Source organism: Garra rufa, chromosome 18 (assembly GCF_049309525.1).
Source record: "Garra rufa chromosome 18, GarRuf1.0, whole genome shotgun sequence".
Classification (NCBI taxonomy): domain Eukaryota; kingdom Metazoa; phylum Chordata; class Actinopteri; order Cypriniformes; family Cyprinidae; genus Garra; species Garra rufa.
The window spans coordinates 34,160,015-34,180,476 of NC_133378.1; the positions used below are offsets into that span (position 1 = coordinate 34,160,015).

Sequence of the window (20,462 nt, forward strand, 5' to 3'; positions counted from 1 at the left end):
ATGAGTCGGCTATACAAATGTTAGGGGTGTAACTCGACTCTTACGTAATAGTCACTGTCGGGTTAGGATTAGCCTATTTTTCAGTAGTCTTTTGCAAACACCAGATTTATTTAAGAAGGAGAAAACGATGTATTTGTGTTTGAGACTCACAATATGTAATGTCCATGTACAGAACTGTTATTATTCAACTATGCCAAAAATGAATTGAAGTCAATGGAGACATATGACTAGTAAAAATTAATTTTGTAGAGCTTTTACACTTGTAGACATGAGATATGGCTGTATATTGGCACCTTGTGATTATCCATCTGAATCATGAAGCCGATGTTGCTTGATTAAATAATGCATGTAATAATAAACAAATATAAGGTGCAAAGATAAATATGTCCATAAATCCAAAAATTGCAATCTTGAAATATTTCAAATATATAAATAGTTCTCTGTTTTGTACTTATTTTATGTTTGTTTTATGTATGGAGGACATGGGAAAACATGGTATAGTGATTGTATCAGTTATTTCCAAATTCTGGTAAGAGTAAAGAATGTGAACTCAAAAAGACTAGACACAGGTCTGGATTAAAATGTTTAATATAGCTAGTAACGCCTATTTAGTGTAACTTAAGACTGAAATGTTAATAAGTTGATACAATGGAGGGATGTACAGTCATGTTAAAATGAGCTGGACAACAATTGTTGCTAAAGTTGTTCTATGTGTCTATTAATCAACATACAGCACCAACTTCTGTCTGATTGACTTGCAGCCTTTAACAGAAAAGATTATCTCTTTTTCAGGAAAGAAGGGCATGTCTCTGGCCACTTTATCTGCTAAATCATAGTTTGGTTTGATATTCATATTGCGCATCTCAGCCATGACACACTGACGCACATGCTTCAGCATTAGAGGCAGAAAAGGAACATGGTGGTCAATCAGATGCTCATCTATCACACTATGCAGAAATCCACCTGTAGAACACACATACACATTGAAAAGTTAATTGTGGAGTAAATGCTCAAATAAAATATCATGAAAGACAAGTTACTGAGTATTTGAAAATTAGCTTTTGAAATCTATTTACAAATATATCTGTTGCTAAATGACTTTTCAATACACACTTTTCTTGCTGAAAATTTTTTGAAAGACATTAGTCCCCAGATTCTTGCTGTCGGTCCAAAGCTCTTCTCGACATATGCCTTCTCTCCAGAAATTGAGAGCTACTTCAGCAATCACATTCCCACCTGCATTACTATAAACCAACAAGTTTCTCATTAGCTTAGTCACTCTTTTGATAGAGTAGAGGCATTTAATTACCAAATATTTGAATTTTGTATAGCTAATATGCTGAATACAACTGTAAATTAAAAATAAACTTGTGATTTAAGGGCTTTACCTAAGAAAAATGAAGATTGCATTGCGGAACGACACTCCGTCTACATTGGCATTGTAATTTAGAAAAGGTTTTATGACGTCAATCAGCTGTGGTTGCATCTTGTCATCAAATATAAACATGGAGCGGGGAAAACTTGAAACACTTTTATAAATCCCCTGCTTTAACTGTGCCTGAATATACAGAACATGCAAATCTGTTTGAGAAATCATTTGACTGCTGAGTAAAAAAATGCTGTCAGGTTAAAATAATAATTCACTCAAAACTATAAATTTTCTGAGAATTTAGCATTTTCTGAATCCTTGCTTGGATCCGCTGCAGTAATTAGATGCCGTCAGAATGAGAGAATTCTGGCCTTCTTGCTGTCCCTCAGTACCGAGTCTCTTCAATGGGTGCAGATCATTTAGTGTTATTGCACCCAAACTTTGGAACTCTCTACCACGCTCGCTCTCTCTGTTCTGTTAATAATATCTCAGAATTTAAATCTTTACTCAAAACTCACTTGTTTTCTGAATGTTACACCTCTGATTTGATAAACTGACCACTTTGTTTGATCAACCTGTACTCTGCATATTTGTCTCTTAGGTCTTGTTTTGTATTTCCTGTTTGTTATATTTGACTTCTTGTTTGTTTGTTAACCTATGTCTCTCTACTTGATTACTGTTTCTTTCAATGTCTGTTCGTACTATCTTTTCTTTGTTACATTCATTGTAAAGTGTCCTTGATTATTATAAAGATGTTTTTAACTTCAAAATGTTGCTTCTGGCTAAAATATAAGTCCTTAACTGCTTTCTTTAGTGAAAAAGTTGTCTTGTCTGAATCAGGAATGAAATATACAGATCAAGCATGATCTGCAAGCCAGAACAGTTCTAAACAAATAATTATGTCTGTGGATTTTAATGCGAGAGGACAACAGGCGATAGATTTTTTCACTGCAAGAAGCGCTATTATGGATTACGAATTGGTATTTTGTCCAGAAGCAATTCTTTTAAGTTCAAATATCTTTTTTTGGAAATAGGCTCATTCTCCAATTCCCCCAGAGTTAATAAATTGATTTTTACCGTTTCTCCTGTTCTGGCAATATCACTTTTAGCATAGCTTAGCATAGATCATTGAATCCTATCAGACCAATAGCATTGCGTTCAGAAATGACCAACGAGTTTCGATATTTGTTGTATTTAAAACTTGACTCTTCTGTAGTTATATCGTGTACTAAGACCGGTGGAAATGAAAAGCTGCGAGTTTCTAGGCTGATAAGATTAGGAACTACACTTCCATTCCAGCGTAATAGTCAAGGAAGTTTGCTATTAACTCGGGGGGAGTTGGAGAATGAGCCTATTTCCAAAAAAAGTGGAGTGTTCCTTTAATAATGGATTTGTTTCAGCTCTCATTTTGACGGCACCCATTCACTGCAGAGGATCCATTGATGAGCAAGTTTTGTCTTCAAATATCTTCTACGATGACCTGAGGGTGAGTGCATTTTCATTTTGGGGTGAACTATTTCTTTAATAGAAATCAAACGCATCTTCATTACTATATAAATTAAAGGAAATATTAAATCTGTAAATGACCCAAATCCATAACTGTCCAGCCAACTCTGACTCTATGAGTCTTGTGGGTCAACTAACATTTTAAAGCATGACCATTGTAAAGAAGTAATAATTTGTCTATGCTTGCTATAGTCTTAAGGCTTAAAATATCATATTTACTTACGCTGTATAAGTCTGACTTTCCTTTCTCTGGGAAATGATGCTCAGATATGTACGTGTGAACATGTTTGCTGTCTATCCCAGTTTCGTACACATTTTTTGCAATGATTTGAGCAACATGATTTTTCCCAACTCCTGTAGTCCCGTGAAAAGAGAGGACTAGCGGTTTGTTTGGGTTGCTGTCATTCATAAATGTTGTTACAGCTTTCAGTACAACATCAGTCGCAATGTGCTGCCCAAAGAGAGAGTCTCTTAAATCTGCCTCCAAACCTGAAAGATATGAAGATATGTGATTGTGAAGTCAACAAATAACTAAAAAGAGTGTTTGCACGTTACGTCATCAATCCAGAACTTGGTCATTGCAGTGGCATTGAATTTAATCAATGCCATTGAACCGAGTGGAACTTGTGCATGGGTTTAACGAAAAGCAACAAAAGCAATTCACTATTTTGGGATAAGAAATAGAAGGAAGGAATTTCAGGTCATGAGTCCACGACAAAGGAGGCAGATCATACTAATATTTATCACCTACAGGGCTTGATATGAGCTGCACTATGCATTCTTGTGCCAAAATGGTGTCTGTGTGGAAAATTACGTTTTTATAAAATATAGTCTGTAAAAGGCCGTTAACAAAGGCCAGAAACGCTGAAGACGGACATAAAAAGGAGAAATTCAGGCAGATCAATTTTACTGGACTTTTTAGCTGGTTAAAGCTGAAATTAGCTGGTTTTAGCTGGCCTCCCAGCCTGACCAGTTAAGGAAGTGGCCAAAACCCCTCTAAAACCAGCCTTTTTTTTTTTTCAGAGACAATATCCCTGCTTAGCATTGAGCTAGGGCTGGGCCGATAAACGATATCATATCGAATCGCGATAAAATTTATGTTAATCACGATGATAAGCTCTAGACATTTTTTGCTCGATATGGATTAATCTAAGAGCCAATCACACAGCAGAAATATGCGACAGCGGCCAATCAGCGTGCAGCGTGTGTGTGCACGTCAAATTACAAAGTTCATTTCCTACAGCACTTTGCAAAGCAACCCTACACCAGGACGACAAAAAAAAAGAGAGAGAGAAGAAGCAGCGACGAAAGAGAAACTAACCTCGAGTTATTATCCAAAGATGTTGAAGTTGTCGACAAAAAAAGATAGCACGAATTCCGTAAGTGTTTTGACTATCTGAAAAGTGACGATTGTTAAAACTGAAACCGAAAGCAAACAACGCACGCGCATTCAAAAGCAATTTTAATCCCCCTTGTTTAGAGAGTGACTCCGCAATGCGCGCAAATTAGGCTAAATGACATATCTAGGCTGTTATCAGAATGTAGACTATAATAATTTGTGTATGTCTATAGCTCTGTATCATGCTTGAAATATTCCGTCTCTGCACTTTGAATAATGAGAGAGTAACCTACTTTGATTATGGCTGAATTGTCTGCATTTAATACGATTAAGAAAGAGCTTTGTCGTAATTTTTTGATATTTATACTGTAGAGATTGTTTCAAAATGCAGTGGTTGCCTCTAATTTAAATAGCTCAACCAGAAAATAAACAATTGTGTTTATAATAATAAATAAATAAATGTGTTACAAATTATGTTTTTACAATAACTTTATGTTTACATTTTGTACATTTACTCTCATTTACCATACTCTGTCACAACTTTTATTTATTTTTTTCATTTATTTTAGTAAGTTATTTTAATTTTTAAGGCCAAATCTGTAATCTGCTTTTGTTAATCAACTATACTTAAAAATATAATTAAATGAATCCTTTAATTTTTGTGGCTTTAGTCATTGTTGGGATACTATTTTAAAGCTGGCAACATGAACAGCTTATATCGAAATATATATCGTCATCGTTCAATATGGGGAAAAAATTATCGAGATTACATTTTTGCCATATCGCCCAGCCCTACATTGAGCCCTGTATTAACTTTATTTAAACAAAATATATGACCTTTCATGCTTAGGTCCTTCTCTATATGATTTAGCAGCTTCCACAAATTTTTGTCTGTGTCTTAGACATCAAAACTTAGTAAAACAATTTCTTCGGTTGTAGGCTACATAACTTCTTAACCGCGTAATCTATGCTACAGTTTATATATGGTTATCACCGCAATGGTCGCGCGTCTGGGTAACTGACTAAAAGGTGACAAAGATGCAAACCCTCTATAAACCAGGAAGCACATTTTAATTTTGGTGCATTTTTTTTTTACCATACACACAATTAACTGCAGCAAAATGAAATTCTGTGAAATGTTTTTTAAGCAGACAACTAGTTCCAGCTCATGCAGGTTTCTGGTCTTGGTCTTGCTGGAAAAAAAATTATCATGGAGGGTTTCTGGCACTATTATACCACAAGCTGTTTTACTGGTATAAACACTTAACTTGAAAGAAGATTTAATGGTTAATTTAAATGATTTTTATGCAGAAAAGGTAAATCGCCATCTTGTGAACGCACCTGACGTCGCAAAGACGACTTGTCAACTGGTAAGTACGAAAGTCCCAGGAGGACTTGAACGCAGCATTAAGTACATGGTGAAAGGAATCGATACATTTTACTCACGTTTAGAATCAAAAGGCAGCAAATCGTTCCGGTCAAAAAAAGTGTAAAACACATAGGATGCGACAGCCGCGAGCACATCCAGAACACCTGAAGATAATGTTACATTAGACACCAGCAATAAAACTAGTAACAAATGCCGCGCTTCCATTGTAAAAGCGAATCATCCAGGCAACTTTCAGTCTCGGTTTCGTTTCTGAAATGAACTCAGAGGGGAACTGACAGATTAAGAAACCTAAACGGCAGTCCTTTAGCAAACAATTAACTCAACCACAAGAAAGAAAACACGCCTTTCTTGTTTTCAAGACGCGTACGTTTGCATCTTGCAGTAACTATGACCACTACAGAAGCGAGTTCTCTAAATTAGGGTAGGCTATAGTTTACCCAATGTGCTTCTTACTATAATCTGGGTGAAAACTATATTAAACTTTGTGCTCTTAAAATAAACATTTAAGGCAGACACTGCAGGTGAATAGGGTAAAAAAAAACTAATAGTTCTCACCTTACCTACTCAGTTGATTGATTGCATTGATAATTGCAAGCATTTTTTGTATTACAAGTTTTCTAAAATGTTAGGTTTCAATTTGCAAATGAATCATTATTTAATGAAATATGCACTAATTTGCATATATTTCTAGTACAATAATCTAAACACTGGATGAAGTCAGTTTCAAAATTCTAATGTTTTTTTTTTTTTTTGATAAATGTTTTTACAGAGTGGATTTTGGGTATCTCATTTTGTCACGCCATAATTAAGAAAAAACAGAACAGACAGAAAACAATGTATTTTTTTTTTAAACATTTTTGCAGGGATAAAATGTATAAAATCAAGCTAATTATATATGAACAAATCTCTCTGTTAAAACCTTCAGAATATAGACAGGAATAAAAATGTAAAGTTAAATTGACAGGTGCATGAAAAAAATGTGCTTTTGCCTGCGGTATCCCTTTAATTGAGTTCATCTTGTGTATGAACTGTGTTTTCTGATTCAGCTATTGACTTTTCTAGTTCAGTCTCTATTCCAGCTATTAAAAGCACGTATTATGACAAAGAGCAATACCAAAACCTTCCTCATCATGATGTTCTGCTACCTGGAGAATAATGCCAAAGGTTTTCTAGAAGAAAATTAATATACAATATTCAAAAATTAATAATATAAACATACAATTATGTAATAAAAAAAAAAACATATGTAAATAAATTAACAAGTGTGTAAATAAATGCCATAATTTGTAAGACCCTACAAAATAAAAAAAACAAACATGAATGGTAAAGATAAACAACAGTGTACAAAATTTAAATGTATAATAATATTTTAAATAATATAAATATTTCTCGGTTTGACTCTTTTGATAAAACGGTCTTCCTCCACTGCATGTCAGGTATTTAGGCACTTCCAAAAAACATGGTATCATTCAAAAACAAGCAAATTTGCTATCCTGACTGACATGGTGCTTTAAAAAAAAAAAAACAAGGCTGTTTGCAATGTCTTTAATGTTCATGACACGCAGATAAAGTACCACCAGATAGTTATTCATTTAATTCCCAATGAACAACCAATAGAGTACATAAACAGTGCTGCAATTTTTACTACCCCAATTTTAAATTGAGTACCAACTTCTGTTTGACAGACTTGCAGCCTTTAACAGCAAATATTTTCTCTTCTTCAGGGAAGAAGGGCATGTCTCTGACCACGTTATCTGCCACATCATAGTTTGGCGTGATGTTCAGATGGGCCATCTCAGCCATGACACACTGATGCACATGCTTCTGCTCCAGAGGTAGGAAAGGAACATAATGATCAATCAGATGGTGATTTATTAGACCGGAGTGCCAAAGTCCATCTGTAGATTTACACAATAATGAGGAGATCATTAATAAAATAACAAATGATGTATACTGTACTGTAAAACATTTACATGGACAAAATAAACAGATGGAGAAACATAGATTTATAGAATATTTAATAGAGATTTATGCAAAGATATTATTTAAAAGACAGCTCCTGTGCAATGTCCACCCTTCTTTTTATGGTGTGATTTACTAGCAATCTTGTCTTTGACATTACACTGTGCAAATATTTTAACACATACTTTTCTCATCATTGAAGAGGTATTCAAAGATTTGAGTCTCCATTCCCTCACTCTGGAGCTGTAGTTCATCCCGATTGTTACCTTTTCTCCAGAAATCCAGAGTCACATTTGTGATGACATGCCCACCTGCTTGACTATAGATAATACAGCTCATCATGCACTGGTTCACTCTTTCAAGAGCGAGTAACATGGACAATACAGAGAAAGGACTGGAGATGGAAAGATTTCTGATTTCTTTTATAAGTATATTTTAAGAAACGTCCAAAACACAAAGCAATGTGCACAACTTAATCTTCCATTTTCAGTGTAATTAACAAACAACAATTTACATTAATTGCAAATAACATGTATTTTTGGACTGACAAATGTTCAGACACTAAAAATGTAATATATAATGAAAAAAACCCTATTTATTTAATGTAAGACACAGTTTATAACAAGTTTGTGCCGTTTAAATACAATTTTCCAAAAACAGTCAGCATTATCCACCTTATTTTGCATGAGATATGAGCTGTTTTCTGTGAATGTGCGAGACTTCTGTTATATTATTGTAAAATCAGCCCGATTGCCTTGTGGTGTGTACCCAGCTTTAGTTCCATTGTCTGGTCTTGTTTTGCATGAATGTGTTTTGCTGCGTCTGATCTCCTTAGTGTGTTACTTGTCATTGGATTAAAGATGTTTTGTGGTATTCCACGCTGTAACAATTAGCCTCTATAGGTTAAAAAAAAAAAAAACTAGAGGAATATCAATGGAAATGGAAATGGATAAACTACTTGCGCCACAAACTAGTGCGTTTTTGATGCGTATTATGATCAACTGTTTTAAGTAAAATAACCGAAAGCCTCACACATTTAAGTTACAAATGGCTGCACCCACTTCTACAATAAAAATAAGGTGGCTACAATATATATACATACAGTGCTGCTTGAAAGTTTGTGAATTTTTTTATATTTTTGCATAAATATGACCCAAAACATAATCAGATTTTCATGTAAGTCCTGAAAGTAGACAAAGAGAACCCAATTAAACAATTAAAAAATATTTTTTTTCTTTGTCATTTTTTATTGAGAAATGATCCAGTGTTACATATCTGTGCATTGCAAAAGTTTGTGAACCTTTGCTTTTAGTATCTGGTGTGACCCCCTTTTGCTGCAGTAACTGAAGGTAAAGTTTCTTGTAAATGCTGATCAGTCCTGCACAATAACATGTAGGAGTTTTAGCCCATTGCTTAGTGCAGAACCACTTAAACTTTGTGATATTGGTGGGTTTCCTCCTATGAACTGATTGCTTAGGTTCTTTCACAACATTTTAATTCAGACATGCCCAACCCCATTCCTCGAAATCTACCTTCCCTTTAGAATTTGATGGTATCATTCAGAATTCATTGTTCCATCAATGATGGCAGGCTGTCCTGGCCAAGATGCAGTAAAACAGGCCCAAGCCATAATACTACCATCACCATGATTCTTAAGCTGGAATGCAGTGTTACCCCTTCAGTCGAATCACTTCGACGTTACATTGGGATCTCGCCTGAGAGACCGATCATCTCTGAGCCTTATTAAAAAAGGCCAATTGAAAATTGGCGAGTGGACGTGCGCGCCGGCCACTCCCCCATACATACGGGTATATCACTCAAACAGACTTTCGCTTTCAGAGCCAGTATGCTCAAGCCTTTTGACTTCGTCAAGAAAGACTTCACGTTCCTGCTGCTGCTGCTGCTCTTCTCTGCGGGCATGCGCCGATCGAATAAAAGACAATTTTACTGAAAGAGTGAATTTCTCGGCGCCAACAGCGGGGTCCCGCGGGCGGCCGTTTTCACGGCCACAAAAAGCCTCCTGCTCTCCAGCGAGCAATCCCCATTGAGTGCACAGTGGTGCCGCGGTTTCCTCCCTGGGCAGACCGGGACTAAAAGAGCAATTTCGCGCTTCTGGGTGCGGCAGTTACCTCACCTCTCTGGACGGACATGAAAGCTGCTTCACATGTCTGGGCCCCGAACATGCTGAAGCAGCTTTCATGGATGGTTCATGCGTTCATTGTGAAAGCATGACCATGGGTATGTTGAGGACTCGCCGCTCGCTCGCGAGCAGGCCCCCCTTCGCGCCCCACGGCCGGCGAAGTTTTCCCGCCGCTGTGGCGAGGCACGAGGGAGAATTTCAAGTCACGGTGCCGAACGCTCCGCCGGCCCCAAAAGCCCTGCGGTCTTCCGCCCGCCAGCATACCCCCGTCGAGATGCCGAAGCAGTACGCCTCCCCACCATGCGGGCTGGGCGTCTCCTTTTGGCACTCCACAGGAGGAAGAGATGTCGGTCGCTGCGTCAGAGGGAGAGTCAGGGAGTGAGGACACTCTTCCGGCGGCGCGGCGCCCCTCCGCGGTTGCTGCTCTGTCGGAGGCAGACTCCGAGCTCCGCGCTGCCACCGACTTCGCCCTTCGAGCGACAAAGGTCGCGGCGCGGGCCCTTGGTCAGGTGATGTCCACGGCTGTGGTCCAGGAGCGACACCTGTGGCTCACTCTGGCCCAGATGGCAGACGCCGACAAAGCACGCTTTCTCGACGCTCCCATCTCCCAGATTGGCCTTTTCGGCGACACTGTCGAGGACTTCGCCCAGCAGTTCTCGGCAGTTCAGAGACAGACGGAGGTCTTGCCCCGCCGCGAAGCTTCCATCCCGCCGCCGAGGGCGCCCCCCTGCGGCCGCAACAGCTACAGCTCTGCCCCCCGCGGAGGCCCACGACGCCAGGTTGGCGGAGGGGGCCCGCAAGCGCAGAGCCAGCCGCAGGAGAGCGGCGCCGCCCGCGGCACAGGGACCGGCCCGAAACACCCGCAAGAAAACTGCGAAACGTCCCTGACGCGGGCCTCCAGAGGTGATTGAGACTGCTCTTTAGGGGATGCTAACATCTACGCTCCCCGCTCCCGGTGGAGGGCCGGGAGCCACTGTGTACTTCAATGCTGCCGTCGGCCCATCGGTCGACGGTACCCACATTTTCAAAAAGAGCAAATTTCTCACCTCTGGCCTTCGGCCTCGAGTTTCCTTCCTGAGCAGCACTTACACTCCTCGGAACCAGACTCGCGGCCGGCCTTCGCCAGTGCGGGATCCAGGGAAGGAGGTAAGCTGCTTAGCGCAGTTAGACACTTCTCCAGGACGTTCATCCTTCTGGGTTTTGTCTCCTTCTCTGTTTTCCCCTAGGCTGCCCAACCACGGTCACGTCGGTCAACGTTCCCTTGATACCACTACGCTGGTTGATACGGACGGTACGGCCCGGCACCAGGCGTCCGCCCAGACTCAGAGGTACCCCTTACATTCTTATTCGGGCAGGCGTGCCTCTGTTCTGCCTGCGGAGGTCGCGTTCCTACTGGCGAAGGACGCGATTCAGCCTGTCCCTCCAGCCGGGACGAGGTCAGGATCTTACAGTTCCAACTTCACGTGTCCAGTTAAAGTGGTGGGTTAACATCCGTCCTGGATGGAGCTCTGTCCCGGTCCCTTCTCAGGCTGCCGGCAGACATGCTCACGACGAAGCACATACAAGTATGTTTTCTGTCTCCAGGGCTGGGTTTCAGCCATCTGCCTGAAGGGCACCCGCTGTCGCATCTCGATTTTTCCCCGACGCACACCCCTTCTGCGGTCTGCTCCGGGATCGAGCGCTTCAGCGCAAGGTGCTTCCATTTGGCCAGTCCCCCTCTTCCTGCCTTCTTTAGGCCATGGGAGCACCCCTGTCCCCTCTTCGGCAGACAGGAATTCGCGTCTTCAACCGTCTCTTCGACTGGTGCTTTACCAGCCCACTCGTGAGTTCCGTTGTGCGAATACAGGGACCTGGTGCTTCGGCACCCCCGCCATCTGGTCCTTCAGGCCAACCGAGGTGAGCGGGAAGACCGGCTGGTGTCGGCTTGCTGCGCCATTCCCACGTGGATCCGTGCGCTATTTCCCAGAATGTTCCCTCCGGCGAACCCTGGGTCCTCCTGCCCCGCAGTCAGGGCTAGGCGCGGAGTAGTCCTGCAATGTGATCCTGCCTGGGTCTCCTTCGCCCCACAGGTTGTGGCTATACTTTTTATTATTCCAGCGGAGGATTCCGCTGTTTCCCTCGTGTATCCCTAAAAACCTTTATGGATATATTGAATTATTCTCATTTCCACATGTAAAAATTTCATGTGCTCCGCCCCCTCAACCCATGCTTCAGTACAACTGGCATCCCTGGAAAGGCCCCCTTACTGGGCCTCAGGGCGTTGGGAAGGTTACGTTACACTTCGCCTGCCGGCACGTATACTTGTCAGCACGTGAAGTTGTGCGTAACGCGGTGCCAGGGCCGTGGCCTGTTCCATGGGTCAGTTCCCAATGTAACGTCGAAGTGATTCGACTGAAGGGGTAACGTCTAGGTTACGAAGGTAACCCACGTTCCCCGAAGGAGGGAACGGAGACGTTACATTCCCCTGCCACGTCCCTGGCGTCGCGCTGATGCCGGCTTGATCGGCTCTTCAGCGAAAACCTGTTTGAGTGATGCGCGCCGCCATCTTATATACCCGTATGTACGGGGGAGTGGCCGGCGCGCACGTCCACTCGCCAATTTTCAATTGGCCTTTTTTAATAAGGCTCAGAGATGATCGGTCTCTCAGGCGAGATCCCAATGTAACGTCTCCGTTCCCTCCTTCGGGGAACGTGGGTTACCTTTGTAACCTAGACGTTTTTTTAGTATAGTTTAGTATCCTTTTCCAGCCTGATGAGCAACATCCACTCTTTTTCCGAGGTTCTCAGTAATCTCCTTTGTTTGTGACATGATTCACTTCCACAAACATGATCAGATTTGATAGATGCCTGTTCTTTGAATAAAACCGGTCACTTACTGACATTTGATAGTCATTGCATGGACTAAAAAAAAAAAATCTGCGCAGATGGACTCTAATTTCACCTTTAAATTATCCGCTAAACCAAGAGATTCAAATACTTTTGCAACAAACAGATATGATTTTCTTCGGGTCATATTTATATTCATATAGATCTGTCTGTCTGTCTGTCTGTCTGTCTGTCTGTCATTTTCAACCATAGCCATTGTCTCTGTCAGATTCCTAATAAAAACAAACCCAACAGTTTAGTGCATCACCTGAGAAAAATGAAGATTGCTTTGTGGAATGATACTCCATCTACATGGGCATTGTGGTCTAGAAAAGGCTTTATGGCATCAATCAGATGTGGATGCATCTTGTCCGTTTCATCAAATATGAACATGGAGTGGGGGAAATGTGATACATTTCCATGAATCCACTTCCTAAGTTGATGCTATACAGAATGAAGTTATGAAATATTATGCATTTTCCACCACATTCACTCATTACTTCAATAAGCCTAGTTTACCTACACTCTTAAAAATAAAGGTGCTTCACAAAGCACCATTAAGTCAAAGGTTCTTTAAAAAACCTTTTCTTGCTTAACTTTTTATAATCTAAAGAACCTTATTTGCCACAAAGATCCTTTTGTGAAACAGAAAGTTTCTTCAGATGTTAAAGGTTATTTCTGGAACCATTTAGGCAAAAAGGTTCTTCTATGGCATCGTGAAGCACCTTTATTTTTAAGAGTGTAGTATACTACTGCTACCAATGTCAAAGTCAATGTTAAAATAATCAAAGCATTTACATCTATGACTTACTTCATATATTTCTGCCTCACTTTTGTGTGGAAAGTGATAACTGGAAATGAATGTGTGAACATGACTGCTCTTTTCTCCCATTTTATAAATGTTACTTGCAATGATCTTGCTGACGTAACTTTTACCCACTCCTGTTGGCCCATGAAAAGAGAGGACCAGAGGTTTGGATGGATCTGGATCTTTCATAAACCAGGACACAGCCTTCAGAACTGTATCCACAGCAATATGCTGCCCAAATAGAGACTTCCTTAGATCATTCTCCAAAACTAAAAAAAACATGTTCAACTCTTGTTGGCATCAGACATTCATCATTATTAAAAGACAGAGTTACATGTTTCAATTATGAGCATAGAAAAAGAAGGCAGTATAGCATATGTATGTAATGGAATGTGATAATTTTTTGCTTACCACTTGAATTAAAAGAAAGCAAATCATCGTCCTTATAAAACATATCAATGAAATCCCAGAATCCAGCCTCTGTTGCAACAGGCAACAAAAAAAATAAAACAAAGAATCTTCTTGATTTCATTGCAAAGATGATTCCTTACACTGTTTTATTCACTTTGAACTGAAGAAAAAGTGGCACAGTGCAAGATAAATTCATAAGGCTTTCCAAGAATGTCCAAGACGTTTGACAGCCACACCTTAATACGTCAGCACAGGGTGAGGGTTCATGAAGCCATGTTCTTCCACATTCTCCTGTCATGCACTGTGTAGTTGATCAGGTATCAACCAACGCATAACTTCTGCTCCTATAGTGGCTAATTGAGGCAAGTGAACTGCCAAAATCACAAGGCCTGATTTGCCTGATTAATATAATTTAATTTTTTGTAGAAAACGATATTAATCAGGTAAATGGAGTGCAGCATTAGTTCTGGCAGGTCACGTTAGTCAAGCTTGCATCAACTGATGCTCGGCTGATCCACGTCTACCTATAGGAATATGACGCCAATCATAATTCCCTTTATAAGGTCCATGAGCAGCCACAATGCGCAGCCGCAGGTCCTCAATGAGCTCCTTTGTCTTTGTCTTTGTGTGACTGTCCACAAACCAACAGCAGAGAGCTTCTGTTTTTCACCTGTTGAGTTGATTAAAACATCTGTTTCCAATGAATCAGGGTAATTAGGATGCTTTAGAACAGCTTGGACTATTTGGAATGGTATAGAACTTTGGATTGTCCCCTAGACTGTGACAGTTTGCAAAGTGTATGAATAATTTTGGACATGTCACTTTTTGTTCAAATGTAAATAAAAGCTGAGAAATATTTTTTTTTCCACAATGATGCCTCTTGTACATTGTCTTCTTATCTTTTGGGAGAAGCCTGTGTCATTTCCGGAACTTGCTGGTTGAATAAAAGTAACTTTAAGTCAGAATTTGCCAGGAGTATGAATAATTTCGGGCTTGACTGTATGTCTGTGTATATATACATATAAAAAGGTAATTTAATAATTATTATAGTATTATTTAAATAATACTTTAAATACTGAACAAATAAATAAATATTCATTTATTTTGACTTATGGTTCTGGTTTTAATTTCATGTTTAGTCTTCAGTGTTATTATCTAACTGCATTCACACATGCCAAATAAAATAGAACCTAACAATCTGCATATTAAAATCAAATATGTCCACTGCATATATGAAAAGCTGTCATGCAAAATACAGACGTTTCCAATGGATGTCAGTGACACATGCTATGGGTTTAGAGCTAGGCTATAGCCTGTTAGCCAGCCTAGTTGAATATGATATCAAAATGATAGGACACCATTGCAACATGAATGGATTATGAATATACCGCTACTAAAGGTGACAGAAGTTTATCCATCCATCTGAGTGACATGTTCGTAAACCAGGAGACATGTGCATTAATATTAGCAGAGATTGACAGCAGTGCAAACACATCCTCTCTCTCTGTCTCTCTGTTTATGACCTATTCCATGGCGTTTTATTACACTAACAAAAATTATAAAGGCTTTTTGCCTTCAGAAGACCCTACCATGATAGAGTGATGTAGATGCAAAGGTCCTTCCAAAATCTGCTAGGAAATAAGAATGTGGATCAAAAAATAATCAGACTTTACACATAGATTAAAATGTTTAATACTGAGACTATCTTAACTTCTCAAGAAGCAGAATAATCCAGACTGTGTAAGTGTAAGGTTATTTTTCATTTTTCAAAACAGTAAACTGGAAAACGTGCTGCTATTCAATATACAGAGCCAACTTCTGTCTGACAGACTTGCAGCCTTTAACAGCAAAAATGTTCGCTTTTTCAGGGTAGTAAGGCAAATCTTTGGCCACTTCATCTGCTAGATCATAGTCTAGGGTAACATTCAGATGGATCATCTCAGCCAAGACACACTGGCGCACATGCTTCAGCTCCAGAGGAAAGAAAGGAATATAGTGATCAACCAGATGCTCATCTATGATACTAGAGTGCAGAAATCCACCTGCAAAACACATAAACAATAAAAATATTATATGCAACCGCATATAACAACACATGTTAATCAGAAATAAAATAAATGTAGAAATGTAATTTAATTTAGAAAAAAAAGAAATGTATGTAAAACGCATGGAAAAATATTTTAAATAATTCTAATGTTTATAAAATATCTCACAAAAGTGAGTACACCCCTCACATTTCAATAACCATTGTAGTACATCTTCTCAAGGGACAATTCTATAGAAATTAAAGTCAATGTGCAGCTTGTATAGCAGTATCGATTCACTGTCCCCTGAAAATAACTCAACATACAGCCATTATTGTCAAAATAGCTGGCAACAAAAGTGAGTACACCCTAAGTGAACTTGTCAAAACAGTGTCCAAAGTGGCAATATCTAGTGTTAGCACCATTGTTATCTAGCACTGCCTTAATCATCCTGGGCATGGAATTGACCAGAGCTGCAGGTTGTTGCTGGGATCCTCTTCCACTCCTCTATAATGACATCAGGGAGCTGCTGGATGTTAGACACATATTACTTCTTCACCTTCCACTTGAGGATGCCCCACAGGTGCTTGATAAAGTTCAGGTCTGGAGACATACTTGACCACTTCATCACCTTACCCCTTCAGTTTTCTCAGCAATGCAGTTGTCATCTTGGTGGTGTGTTTGGGGGTCGTTATCATGTTGGAAAACTGCCATTTGGCCTAGTTTCTGAAAGGAAGGCATCATGTTCTGCTTCACAATGTACAGTACATAATGATATCCATGCTTCCCTGAATGAACTGTACCAGCAGCACTCATGCAGCCCCAGACCATGATGATACCACCACTATGCTTGACTGTAGGCAAGACACAATGGCCAACTGGTGAAAAGTACCAAGACCAAGACCACAAGACACAATCTAAACCAAACAAGTTTATCTTGTCTCATCAGATCACAGGACATGGAGCCAGCTTCAGAAGAGGCTTCCTTCTGGGATGACGCCCATGCAAACTGACTTCTCAAATCCTCAGAGGTGCCATGTTGAACATCCAGTGGTCAGTATGAGAGAATATCTTCAAAGCACCAAATTTTTTACTGTTTTAATACAAGATGCACAGCTTTGTATGGTCATGTCAAAGTTTCATTTCTACAGTATTGTCCCTTGAGAAGATATATTAAAATTTCAATAATCTTTCAATATACGCACTGTTCTCATCATTGAAGATGTTTAGAAAGATTTTAGTCTCCAGTCCCTTGCTGTTCATCCATATCTCTTCCCGATGTCTGCCTTCTTTCCAAAAATCCAGAGCCATTTCAGCAATCACATTCCCACCTGCATTACTATAAATAAACACGCTTTTCATTAGTTGTGAACACCCTTCTGGAAGTGTAAAGGGCATTTAATTGCTAATGTGCTTGAAATATATATCTAATATGTTGTTTACAACTGCATTTGTGCAAATCCAAAAACAAACCTCTGATTTTAGTGCATCACCTGAGAAAAATAAAGATTGCATTGCGGTATGATACTCCATCTACATGGGCATTGTAGTCCAGAAAAGCCTTTATGGTGTCGATCAGCTGTGGATGCATCTTGTCCATTTCGTCAAATATGAACATGGAGCGTGGAAAACTTGATACACTTTCATGAACCCACTTCTTTAGCTGTGCCTGAATATACAGAACATGCAAATCCCAGTTGGCACTGCCATTTTACTAAAATATTATTTTATTAATCGTTTTTGGTGTAGAAATGAAATGTAAGTTTAATTACACAACTTCATTACTGTACATAAAATTATAACTGAATAAAACTGAAACTAATTGCCCAAATCCCCAATAAACCTCCCAACTGTGAGTACTATATGTGAGTCCTGTTGGTCATCTTATGTCTTAAAGGGATAGTTCACCCAAAAATGAAAATTGTGTCACTGTTACCCACCCACATGGGCGACATTTGACTCTTGAGTCAGTGGGGGGCTAGAAAACAAAGGGTTGTCAGTTGATCACCTTCCTTTTTTAACCACGCTGGTTTTCTGATTTTCATTAAAGTTTTCCATGTCTTTTTCCTGTTTCACTTTAAATGTATCCGTTTTTATTCATTGTTACTTAAGGTGAGACACATTAGGAAAAAAGCTATCAGTTTTGGGACTTCTGTCAAAAATCGCATACCGTTCATTCCTGAACTTTGTACCGTCGCTTACTGGAAATGAAATTAGGCTACTTGTTGATGTCCTGATCTCAAGTTTACACACACTTTTGGTCAGGCCTGGACTGACCAAAGGGCATACTGGGCAATGCCCGCCGGGCTGACGCACATTTTTGGGCTGGGGCTGTCAGTCATAATTTAATATTTTTTTTAAAGTTTATTAGGCCAATTTATTTATCACCGCAACGGTAGAGTATCTGAGACACGAATCGCTGCCCATTGGTTGACTGTCTTAAATCTGCTATTTAGAGTTCGACCGGAGTTTGAGATGATTCCGTCTATAACAATGGATAAACCAGAAAAGAGCAAAGGGGGTGCAGAGAAGCTGCGGGAGAAAATACGTAAAAGCCTATATATCCTTTGATGTGTCATATGCCTCAGCATATTGTTTAAATAATCATGGTGGGCTGCTATGGCCAAAAATGCCAGGGCCGTTTTTTGGTCCCATTCCAGCCCTGCTTTTGGTCCGTGAGCTAGATCTTGATCAGAGTTCGCGCTGTCCGTGGACACATATTTTTTGTCCCGTTCATTGCTTTGGTTATTACTGTGTCAATCACTGCTATTTCGAGAATGAATCCAGCATAAATATGTGGATGTCATTCCCAAAACATTGCAGTGTGTATGTGTCCGAAATAACAAAATTCTGAATGGATTATAGTCTAGAAGTGAGCAAAGCACACTCCCTTTATTATCACTACAAAGTGTCACTAGATGCATGTGATACACTCTTAAAAATACAGGTGCTTTAGAAGGTTCTTCACAGTGATGCCATAGAAGAACCATTTTTAGTTCCACAAAGAACCATTCTGTCAAACATTCTTTAAAGAACTGTCTCTTTCGTATCTTTTTATTATCTGAAGAACCTTCTTTCTCAAACAAAGAACCTTTTGTGAAACATAAAGGATCTTCAGATGTTAAAGGTTCTTTATAGAACCATTTAAACAAAAAAGGTTCTTCTATGGCATCTTGAAGCACCTTTATTTTTAAGAGTGTAGATACAATAGATATGCATGTGATTGGATAAATTGCTTAACGCCGCAAAAACACGTTGGATAGTTTGCTTTAGCTTGAGGTATTTAGCACCATCTAGAACCCTGTAAGATTCCTTCTTAACCCCCATGTCGACCATGCTCACACTCATGTTGTTCCAAACTTGTGAGACCTTTATGTTCAGACGACGAACAAAGGTTTTACAGGTTTGTAATGACATGAAGGTGAGTAATTAATGACAGAATTTGCATTTTTGAGTGAACTAACAGTTTAAAACTAAAGGATGGCTATGGTAATTATGTCATCATTTGTCTACATGTGATTGAATCTTAGGCAATGTTTTTTACTTACACTGTACAAGTCTAAGTATTGTTGGTGTGGGAAATGATGGGTAGATATATAAGTGTGAACATGCCTGCTGTCCTCCCCTTTTTTGTAAATGTTTCTTGCGATGATTTTAGTGACATGGTTTTTTCCAGTTCCTGTAGTCCCATGGAAAGAAAGGACCAGCGGTTTGTTTGGTTTGCTGTCAGTCATAAATGTCGACAGGGCTTTTAGTACAACATTAAATGCAATGTGCTGCCCAAAGAGATTTTCTCTTAAATCTTCCTTTAAACCTGAAAGACGTAAAGATAGGTGAAGTGTAAAAATATCACTTCTGTGAAAATACTTATGTTTTTTAACAGAGAATATCCAGCTGCAATAAAGTTAAACTAGCCAATGCAGGTTTGCTGATCTAAGCTGGACAAATTTGTAACAAAAACCAGAGCAGTACACCAAAATAATTTTCTGATACTTGTACCACATAAATAATAATAAATAATAACTTCTAAATTGCATATGAAAGTAATTTTATAATAAACAGAATTAACAAAATATTTCTGAAATTAAGAAAGGAAATTAATATGAAGAAATAATTTCTATCCTTCTCCCCTTTCTTTCATTAATGCTGTTATTAGTAAACATTTTACTTTGAAAGATGCATGTAGTAAAACTGCTTGACAATGGTACCAGGTTGAACAGTGACATGGGGAAATTAAAATTAAACCCTATTGTACAAAACGACTTATTTTATTTTCAGTCTATATTCAAAAAAATAGCTTGTTCAGTGAATGTCATTAAATTAACGAAAACATTTCCATGCAATTAGTTCAGGTCCTTACAACATGACTGAATCAACAAAATAACCTACTTGACAACCTATCTGTTGGAAAATAATGGAAAAAATACATTTGAACCATAACAAATCATACATTTATCGTCAAAACATACATTATTTTACAATTTTACTTACGTTCAGAGTCAAAAGGCAACAAATCGTCCCCTCCTAAAAATGTGTGAACCACATAGGATGCAGTAGCTGCGAACACCTCCAGAAAACCTGAAGATAACGTTATATTAGACACCAGCAATAAAGCTATTAACAAATGCGCTTTCATCGTGAAAGCAAAT

At 39.2% G+C, this 20,462-nt stretch overlaps 3 protein-coding genes across 3 annotated transcripts; all 3 read right to left on the minus strand.

The window, feature by feature from the left end:
- Positions 1–589: 589 nt before the first annotated feature.
- Positions 590–5,817, minus strand: LOC141291500 (torsin-1A-like). The gene is made up of 5 exons (XM_073823658.1): positions 5,661–5,817; positions 3,099–3,364; positions 1,389–1,558; positions 1,114–1,244; positions 590–963 (listed from the first exon to the last, which is right to left on the minus strand). Exons 1-5 carry the CDS (start codon positions 5,806–5,808, stop codon positions 719–721), a joined length of 960 nt encoding a protein of 319 aa, XP_073679759.1. The 5' UTR covers positions 5,809–5,817; the 3' UTR covers positions 590–718.
- A 1,431-nt stretch (positions 5,818–7,248) lies between these two features.
- LOC141290607 (torsin-1A-like) lies at positions 7,249–13,660 on the minus strand. Its single transcript, XM_073822720.1, has 4 exons — positions 13,382–13,660; positions 12,839–13,014; positions 7,752–7,885; positions 7,249–7,502 (listed from the first exon to the last, which is right to left on the minus strand). The coding sequence occupies exons 1-4, from the start codon at positions 13,658–13,660 to the stop codon at positions 7,249–7,251; spliced, it is 843 nt and encodes a 280-aa protein (XP_073678821.1).
- Positions 13,661–15,583: 1,923 nt separating this feature from the next.
- On the minus strand, positions 15,584–20,449 carry LOC141291576 (torsin-1A-like). Its single transcript, XM_073823731.1, has 5 exons — positions 20,305–20,449; positions 19,362–19,627; positions 17,307–17,482; positions 17,019–17,152; positions 15,584–15,831 (listed from the first exon to the last, which is right to left on the minus strand). The coding sequence occupies exons 1-5, from the start codon at positions 20,447–20,449 to the stop codon at positions 15,584–15,586; spliced, it is 969 nt and encodes a 322-aa protein (XP_073679832.1).
- Between the last annotated feature and the right edge of the window lie 13 nt (positions 20,450–20,462).

Excerpts from the sequence above, each read along its gene's own strand:
- LOC141291576 (XM_073823731.1), bottom strand. The coding sequence starts at position 20,449 with ATGAAAGCGCATTTGTTAATAGCTTTATTGCTGGTGTCTAATATAACG. Across the intron at positions 17,483-19,361 it reads AATACTTAGACTTGTACAGT|GCACAGCTAAAGAAGTGGGT; the intron begins GTAAGTAAAAAA and ends CTGTATATTCAG. Across the intron at positions 15,832-17,018 it reads CATCTTCAATGATGAGAACA|GTGGATTTCTGCACTCTAGT; the intron begins GTGCGTATATTG and ends TGTGTTTTGCAG.
- LOC141290607 (XM_073822720.1), bottom strand. The coding sequence starts at position 13,660 with ATGTTTTTTTTAGTTTTGGAGAATGATCTAAGGAAGTCTCTATTTGGG. Across the intron at positions 13,015-13,381 it reads GTGAGGCAGAAATATATGAA|CATCAACTTAGGAAGTGGAT; the intron begins GTAAGTCATAGA and ends CATTCTGTATAG. Across the intron at positions 7,503-7,751 it reads CCTCTTCAATGATGAGAAAA|ATGGACTTTGGCACTCCGGT; the intron begins GTATGTGTTAAA and ends GTAAATCTACAG.
- LOC141291500 (XM_073823658.1), bottom strand. The coding sequence starts at position 5,808 with ATGGAAGCGCGGCATTTGTTACTAGTTTTATTGCTGGTGTCTAATGTA. Across the intron at positions 3,365-5,660 it reads GCTGCCTTTTGATTCTAAAC|GTTTGGAGGCAGATTTAAGA; the intron begins GTGAGTAAAATG and ends CATATCTTTCAG. Across the intron at positions 1,559-3,098 it reads GAAAGTCAGACTTATACAGC|GCACAGTTAAAGCAGGGGAT; the intron begins GTAAGTAAATAT and ends CTGTATATTCAG.